Below are 9,705 nucleotides of genomic sequence, written 5' to 3' on the forward strand. Positions count from 1 at the left end.
AGCTGGGCCCAGCACTTTCTATTGAACACACACACACACACACACACACACACACACACACACACACACACACACACACACACACACACACACACACACACACACACACACACACACACACGTGCAGCAGAATCAGCAGACACATCAGGATGAAGGGAAAGTGCCGAGGCAGCAGAAACCTTTCTGGCCTTTCTTTTGTGGCCCCGGCCCCCCCGGCCCCCCCACGCCCCCCTGCAGTATAAATTGGGGTGTCCAACTTTTTCTCTGTTACACTGTGTGTGTGGTTGTGGGCCAGGTTGGACGACATCCAGTGGGCGACATGTCTCAGTACTCTGGGAAGGTGAGTAGGAGGCGAGCGGCTTTGGCTCGGCGTAGCCGCTGGAATTAGACCATGGTTGGGAAAACATTTGGCGCTTTTCCACCAGCACCTACTCAGCTCTACTCAACTCAGCTCGGCCTGGTTTCTCTTCCATAACAATTCACCTGGAGCAGAAGTAGGAGGTTGGAGTGAAGCTGCTGTGACGTATTTGATTGTGTCTAAACGAAGAACCTGGAGGAGATGATATACAGGACTGTCTCAGAAAATTACAATATTGTCATTTTCTGTAATACAATTACATAAACAAAAATGTCATACACTCTGGATTCATTACAAATCAACTGAAATATTGCAAGCCTTTTATTATTTTAATATTACTGATCATGGCTTACAGCTTAAGAAAACTCAAATATCCTATCTCAAAAAATTAGAATATTCTGGGAATCTTAATCTTAAACTGTAAACCATAATCAGCAATATTAAAATAATAAAAGGCTTGAAATATTTCAGTTGATTTGTAATGAATCCAGAATGTATGACATTTTTGTTTTTTTAATTGCATTACAGAAAATAAAGAACCTTATCACAATATTCTAATTTTCTGAGACAGTCCAGGATATGTGCTGCTGGGTCTGTGGCTTGTGTTTGATATCAAGTTAAAAAATGAGAGTGAGAGAAACTTCAAGCGGCGACTCTTTTTAATTAATTTAGTTTGTCTCTGTGCTGCTGAAAAGTCAGCTGGAGCCGTGAGCAGCTATGAAGAGACAGAGCTCCTGGTAGATCTGGTCGTTCCTTATCTCCGTCTACATCCCTTAGGATCACCAAACACACTTTTGCTGCCATTGCCTGTTGAATAAAATGAAAGAAGCTGTCAGAGTCTCTCTTTCTCTGATGTCACATCCTGACTCAGACGTCTGACTCCAACCCCCCGACCAATCGGTGGCCTGTAGTGTGATGATGTCAGATACAGCCGACTCAGCAGCTTAGAACCTCTGCAGAATAGATACAGAAAAGTATCTACTCTGCACGTTAGACCCCTGGTGGAAAAGAACCAAACCGAGTGAAGGAGAGTCGGGCTGAGTAGGTTCTAGTGGAAAAGTACTTAAAGACTCATCAGTGAAGAGACGGGCTGGCAGACTTCTGCACAGGATTTAGCTTCTTCTTCTTCTCTCTACTTCTACATTTATTCCTTGAAGCCATCACGATGTCAAAGTCAACATTTCAGTGATTTGAGTTTATTTGCACTCGTCCATGTTTCTGATTCAAGCGTTAGCAATGTAGTTGAATTTATTTTATTTTAAGTTTTTGAACTTCCTACAAAACACTTGCGGCTCATCCTGGACTCAGGAGCAGGTATTGATGATCTGATCTTATTGATAATGAAGTGATTATTTTTATTTTTTTAATTTTAATTCACAACATGTTAAAGGGAACAGCCAGAATGCGTTGAGGTGAAGATGTGGAAACTTTGAAGATTTCTCTGGAATCATCCATTCTCTCCTTTTAAAATCACAAACCATATGTTAAGAATCCAGGCTTTGAAGCAGCAGTACACTGGATGTTCAAATCCATCAATCAATCAATCAATCAATACATGACAGGGCTGATTCATTCTTGATGAATAACTAGTCATTAAACTCATTATTCAGGCTCAAAATATGTTTTAAAAAAAACCTTTAACTTGTTTCATTTGTAAAAAATGTTTTAATTTGACAACAATTTGGACAAAAACTAATTCAGTATTAGTATCATCAATAATGAATACACAAGCAGCGATCCAGCTGATACTTCTTTGTTGGTGTTTTCATTTATAAAACAGCAGGGCTTCTCTTTAGTTCACATGTGAACACACAGGTTGATGCTTCACAAACTCCTGATACTTGTGTTTGATGCTGCAGTGAGTGCGTTTATAGGGAAGTTTAATTCCTCTTTGATTCAGAATTAAAATTAAATCTGATTTAAAATGAGTAAAAATGACCATGTAAAAACCTAATTCTGAATGAAAATGGCCATTCCGAATTAAACTTAATTCTGAAGTAAGTGGCTGGTTTATTCAGATTTTAAATCCCAATAGAATAATTCCAGATCATGTATCTCATTCCTCTTTAAATGAATTCCGGTCTTTCTTTCTGCTCGTTCCCTCCCCGTCTGTCTCCATGATCTTATATTCCACTGGGCTGGTTTTCCTAACAAAGTTTCAAGATGCAGCAGCAGTAAACGCTGGTCAAGAGCAGAGAACATTTATTTAATAAATAGAAATCATTAAAAGAACACATGGAAACAGGAAACATCAAAATTATGAGCTTTTCAAAGTTGTAGCGGCTAAGTTAGTTTTTCTTCCGGTAGTTTAACTTCCGGTCCCCCCCCTATCCAATCAGAACCTTCAACCCCCAGACCTGGAGAGGAATTGGAGAAAGACCAGCAAACATGTTTCCATGGAAACCTCAATTCAGAATTACTATTTCCATGTAAACTGGAAGGAAAATAGTTTAATTCTGAATGATTTAATTCAGAATAATTAATTCAGAATTAAAAAACATCGTGTAACCGTGGCCAGTGATGCTTCATTGATGCTTTCTTTATTGCTTCATTGATCACTGAAGCTGTCTCTAGGAGATCAATAAGATGTTCCCTCACCAGAAGTTAGAAGATAGTCAAACTGAAAGACAAAGAAAATAAAAACGCTCGAGTCCAAACGGCAGAAATGAGGCCTTGAGTTGTTGTGTCGAACATGTCTGAGATCTTTGTTGAATTTTCTGCTGATTCTACATTTAATCGGCTCCCTTTGAAGGATTATTGATTGATTGATGATTATCATCCTCCTGCAGATCACCTTCTACGAAGGGAAATGTTTCACCGGCAGGATGCTGGAGGTCAGAGGGGACTGTGATAACTTCCAGGACCGTGGCTTCATGAACAGGTACTGCTCACCACAGCTCTGGCATGTTTCACATCAACTTATAGCAGATCCAGGACTTTAGTTAAGACCAGTCTGGGGGATTTGATTAGATTTTTTGATTTGAAGATTTTATTTCGAACATGCATGATAAAAAGAGTACAAAAAAGTAAAAAAACAGAATACAAATATATATATATATATATATATATATATATATATATATATATATATATATATATATATATATATATATATATATATATATATATATATATTTGGGCAGACCTCACGGATCCACCAACATGCTGGAAACGGAGTAGGAATGAAGTAAACACTTATCCAGTCCTACCCCTGAATCTACATACATTCTTACATATAACAAGAGTTTCAATAAGCTTACTTATAAAACACACATACCTACTTTAATAACTGTTCTATACAGTGATATAATACTCAATTATATATAAATATAAATATAGTCAAAATCAAACAAATCAAGGCAAACAAAAGAAAACAAAACAAACGCCCAGCATTTAGTTGTTACTACTATGTATGTATGTAATAATAGAATTATGTTAGTATTACATTATCATTACTTTACTATAATACTACAATATAATAGAGAACAATAGACAGCAATGCTACTTGACAATCTACTTGAATAACTATATAAGAGTAGATATGCTATATATACACTGGTTCATATATTTACCTCCAATTATATACATAAAAATTACTATAAATCTATATATCAACATATCTACATATAACTATAAATCAATATATATTAATCGAGATATAGATACACAAATACTGTACGTATAATATAACTCAATATATCCATATACATACCTACATCTAACATATCTATATCCATAATAAACATCTATATAGATATAGATGTTTTTCTTTTGGACTGTTGCACGGACACATCTGACCAGTTTCACCTCAAACAACAGAGCATTTAAGACACTTTGGTGCCCAAAACTCTTCTACTCAACAGGATCTTTAAGGAAACCCGTTCCTTTCAGCTCATAACAGTGTTGAATGTTTGCTGAATTTCCTCCAGGGTGAACTCCATCCGTGTGGAGAGCGGCGCCTGGATCTGCTTCGACCACCCCGACTTCAAGGGCCAGCAGTACATCCTGGAGCACGGAGAGTACCCAGAATTCCAGAGGTGGAACTCCCACAACGACCACATGGGATCCTGCAAGCCCATCCGCATGGTAAACACCGGCACAGGGGTTTTAATCTTCTTCTTCGTGTCTGGCCGTCCTCTATATCATGTCCTTCCAATGGGTGGCGCATGCGAGTGCAGCAGCGTTGGGTTCGGCCAGGTCATCTCCAGTACATTGTGGGGCAGATATGCATCTCATGATGTGGTCCATTGTTTGTGGTTCCCCACACACGCATGCATCAGAGAATGTTAATTTCCATTTTTTCATGGATGCCTTGCAGCGTCCTTAACCGACCCGCAAACGGTTTAGGGTTTTCCAGATAGCCCATGGTTGGTCATGACCAGTTGCAAGACATTCATCTGGGATGATGCCTCTCTCTGTCCATTGGGTTGTCTGGCTGCCCAGGCTGTTCCACTGGTTTTGCCACTCCGTTGGTCCTGGTGACAGATGGTCCCCAGTTCTGGAGTGGTATCCAGGAAGCTGCTTCTGGACGTGAGCCGTTTCTGGGGGGCCAGGTGTTCGTGCAGTGAGTGCCGGTTGTCATGGACCTGCTTGCTGCGCTCTGCTTTGGCGGTGACTGCTCTGCGGATGTCAGGGGGTGCGGTGCCTGAGAGGGGGTAGAGGCAGAGGTAGAGGTGTGTGGGGGTTGTTTTGATGCACCCAGTCACTATCCTGCAGGTCTCGTTGAGGACAGGGTCCAGTTTGCGTGCGTGACTTGGTTTATGCCATGCTGGGCGGTTGAGAAGCATAGGGCTAGTGCTGTGGTACGCAGCGTGCTTGGCTGGGCTCCCCACTTTGAGTTGGTGAGTTGGCGCAGGAGGTTGTTCCTGGTGGACACCGTGGCTCTGGTCTTCTGGACGTGCTCTTTGTAGCTCAGGGTACGGTCCAAGGTTACACCCAGGTAGACCGGGTGCTGGTGGTTCTCAAGTCTTATTCCGTCCCAAGTTACGTTGAGCTCCCGTTTGGCCTCCTTGTTTTTGAGGAGGAAGCTACAAATTTGGGTCTTCCCAGGGTTTGGACGCAGGTGGTTTTCCACATCGTGTGTGGGGTTTTAATCATCCACTAACACTCAGTATGTTTACATACACTAAGAGAAAGTTGAATTATTGCCTTAGTCCAACTGATATCAACGTTTTAAAAGCCATGTAAACACTATAGTCGGGCTGTAGTCGAACCCAACTGGAGCTCTTGAAATCCAGCTATTAGAGCCAGAGCGGTGATCAAGCGATATATCATGCGCTTCTAAATTGAGATATTTGCATGTATACGCAAACTGCGGTTAGCCGAGTTATTGACTCCCCGTTCTGGCAGTGATGAGACTGCGGAAGCACGAATAACAACAACAGAATAGGATCATGATTGAATCATGAGTGGATCATGATTGGATCATGAGTGGATCATGAGTGGATCATGATTGGATCATGAGTGGATCATGATTGAATCATGATTGGATCTTGAGTGGATCGTGAGTGGATCACGATTGGATCATGATTGGATCATGAGTGGATCATGATTGGATCATGATTGGATCATGAGTGGATCATGATTGAATCATGATTGAATCATGATTGGATCATGAGTGGATCATGAGTGGATCATGATTGAATCATGATTGAATCATGATTGAATCATGATTGGATCATGAGTGGATCATGAGTGGATCATGATTGAATCATGATTGAATCATGATTGAATCATGATTGGATCATGAGTGGATCATGAGTGGATCATGATTGAATCATGATTGAATCATGATTGGATCATGAGTGGATCATGATTGAATCATGATTGGATCTTGAGTGGATCGTGAGTGGATCACGATTGGATCATGATTGGATCATGAGTGGATCATGATTGGATCATGATTGGATCATGAGTGGATCATGATTGAATCATGATTGAATCATGATTGGATCATGAGTGGATCATGAGTGGATCATGATTGAATCATGATTGAATCATGATTGAATCATGATTGGATCATGAGTGGATCATGAGTGGATCATGATTGAATCATGATTGGATCATGAGTGGATCATGATTGAATCATGAGTGGATCATGAGTGGATCATGATTGAATCATGATTGAATCATGATTGGATCATGAGTGGATCATGAGTGGATCATGATTGAATCATGATTGAATCATGAGTGGATCATGAGTGGATCATGATTGAATCATGATTGAATCATGATTGGATCATGAGTGGATCATGAGTGGATCATGATTGAATCATGATTGAATCATGAGTGGATCATGAGTGGATCATGATTGAATCATGATTGAATCATGAGTGGATCATGATTGAATCATGAGTGGATCATGATAGAATCATGAGTGGATCATGATTGGATCATGATTGGATCATGAGTGGATCATGAGTGGATCATGATTGGATCGTGACTGGATCATGATTGGATCACGAGTGGATCATGAGTGGATCATGAGTGGATCTTGACGGGATAGTCAGGGTCTCCTGGCAGGAAGAGGTTGAAGAGATGTGTTTACTAATTGTTCTAACTAACCAGAGGAACGCCAACAAGAAAGGGCGTGTAGCACCACCTAGCATCACAGAGTTGTGTTGTCGCAGGATGGAGACGCACATTTTGATGTATAACACACCTGGGTGCACGTTACGGTTCGGGCCGTATTAACTGTCGAAGGAATGGCATAAATTGCGCCAAAGTGACACGATTAATTCAAAATGGCCGACATCCTGTTCGGTTTGGGCCATGGCGCCAAGAGACTTTTCTTTAAGTTGCGACATGATACAGGTGTGTACCGATTTTCGTGCATGTAAGTCAAACCGTATTGTGGGGCTTGAGGCACAAAGTTTTCCGGGGGGCGCTGTTGAGCCATTTTGCCACGCCCATTAATGCAAACCATTAAATATCACATTTTTCGCCAGGCCTGACTTGCGTGCAAATTTTGATGACTTTTTGGGGCACGTTTAGGGGGAAAAAAGGCCTTCCTTTCGTCAGAAGAATAAAGAAAGAAAGAAAAAATAAATAAATAAAAAATTCCTACAGATACAAAAGGGCCTTTGCACTGTAAGTGCTCGGCCCCTAAAAATGTCATACATTCTGGATTCATTACAAATCAATTGAAATATTGCAAACCTTTTATTATTTTAATATTGCTGATCATGGTTTACAGCTTAAGAAAACTCAAATATCCTATCTCAAAAAATTAGAATATTCTGGGAATCTTAATCTTAAACTGTAAGCTTATAATCAGCAATATTAAAATAATAAAAGGCTTGAAATATTTCAGTTGATTTGTAATGAATCCAGAATGTATGACATTTTAGTTTTTTTAATTGCATTACAGAAAATAAAGAACTTTATCACAATATTCTAATTTTCTGAGACAGTCCTGTAAATATGTTTGCACTCCTAAAAAAGAAGCTTTAACCTTGATCACTGAACTTGAAAATGCCAATGATAAACTTGAGGGTTTGACTTTTAATGTACCATAAACAAAGTCAAACACACACCAGTCTCATTACAGGGATTCATGTGGAGATAAATGAACAAAAGTGGATAACAGGCAGTAATCCAGCACATTACTGTGAAGGTTGAAACGCTGCTGGCATTTCAAGTGTAAAAATGACTGTGCTCAATCTCACAAGGCCTGGTGGAGCAGAACCACTCGTATTTGAACTGGTCTCCACCTCCACTTGTAGATTGTATTGATGAAATCACAGTTCAAATTGGTCCATAACTTGACTTGTGTCTCTGCATCTGTCCCCCAGCACGGAGAGCACTACCGCATTGAGCTGTTCGAGGGCTGCAACTTCTCCGGTCAGTGCATGGAGATCTGCGACGACGTTCCCTTCCTGCAGAGCCGCGGCTTCTCCAAGAACTGCATCAACTCTGTCCGGGTCTACGGAGACGGCGCGTGAGTGCAGCACCAACACCTGCACTTTCTGAACCAACACTTCCCAAATACTCGTGGTTGAATATCACATTTCAGTTTAATGTATTTGTATTTTAAAGACACCTATGAATCTGGGCTGGGGGGTGAGACAACAGGACAGGGGTAGCTGCTGTGAGACAACAAGAGACAAACGATAGATCAGCGTGTTAGAGTCTGAGAATATAAAACAGGTAAAATACAAGAAAATATTGACGGTGGCCAAAGAAATTGTAAACCCAGGTCGCACACATGAAGTGGTGACGTTTCTGTCTCATAATGTGACGTTCTGAAGCCTAAATGTCCGTTTACCTCGGTTTACAAGCAAACGCGAAGGCAGAGTTTTTGAAAATCTCCACTTTGGCCAGAGTTTTCAGAAATGATTGTTTTTGGAGACTTTGAGCTTCGTTTTCGTGTAAACGAACGGCCAAAACGCATGAAAACACCAGCGTTTTTTCTCCGTGTAAACGGGGCCTGAGGCTGCAGCAGCATAACTCGTTGAATGGGTTGAGATCAGCCACTACGAAACTAAAGGGCGGCCATCGGCCTCATCTCAGAGGTAGAGGGCGTCAGCCTCCTGGACACAAGCTGGTTGGTTCCAACAAAGAGGATCCCCGTATCTGAGGTTCTACCTGCTTCATTTACAAACTCCAGGAACCAGTTGCTCTGTCAGGCTGATCAGTGAGAACCGATGAGATCAGTGCTGCCTGTCTTTAACCCGCTGTCTTTTCCCTCCCACTCCAGCTGGGTGATGTACGAGGAGCCCAACTTCCGCGGACGCATGTACATCGTGGAGCGCCGGAACTACGCCAGCCACAACGAGTGGCAGGCCCAGAACCCCAACATCCAGTCCGTCCGCAGAGTCGTCAACTACTTCTAAAGGTCCAGCGGAGTCCAGCGGAGTCCAGCGGCGTCCCTCGCTACCACTCTGAGCAGCGCTGTAATCATGTACAATAAATAAACCCAGACTGATGAGAAAACAGCTTTTTTATCAAACACTGAGCGTGTTGTTTTGTGTGGCCGCACCTCACCGACAGATTATTATTATTGATCTGACCACGTACGGAAGAGTATTAGGGCCAGGCAGGAGAAAAATAAAAATAATATTGGAGAGGAGGAAGATTTTTTTTTCGTTATGCACTTCGAGAAAAAAGTCGAAATGTCGATAAAAAAGTTGAAATGTTGAGAAAACAGGCGAAATTTCGACTTTTTTCTCGACATTTCGACTTTTTTCTCGAAGTGCACAATAAAAAATCTTCCCCTCTCAAATATTTTTTCTCCTGCATGGCCCTAATACTCTTCCGTAGACCAACCGCGATTGTGATCGCGGTTGAAAAAAGGTTTTGTTTTTTTTTGGTGATCAACATTTTTTATTTTCAAATACAGACAAGGA

General features: G+C 41.2%; 1 protein-coding gene across 1 annotated transcript; it reads left to right on the forward strand.

Annotated features, from left to right (window-relative positions):
• The first annotated feature begins 274 nt into the window (after window positions 1-274).
• Window positions 275-9,308, forward strand: crygn2 (crystallin, gamma N2). Its single transcript, XM_061713648.1, has 5 exons — window positions 275-340; window positions 3,148-3,239; window positions 4,288-4,444; window positions 8,152-8,297; window positions 9,057-9,308. Exons 1-5 carry the CDS (start codon window positions 320-322, stop codon window positions 9,190-9,192), a joined length of 552 nt encoding a protein of 183 aa, XP_061569632.1. The 5' UTR covers window positions 275-319; the 3' UTR covers window positions 9,193-9,308.
• The last annotated feature ends 397 nt before the right edge of the window (window positions 9,309-9,705 follow it).

The sequence above is a fragment of the Cololabis saira genome, chromosome 22 (assembly GCF_033807715.1).
Source record: "Cololabis saira isolate AMF1-May2022 chromosome 22, fColSai1.1, whole genome shotgun sequence".
NCBI classification, from domain to species: domain Eukaryota; kingdom Metazoa; phylum Chordata; class Actinopteri; order Beloniformes; family Belonidae; genus Cololabis; species Cololabis saira.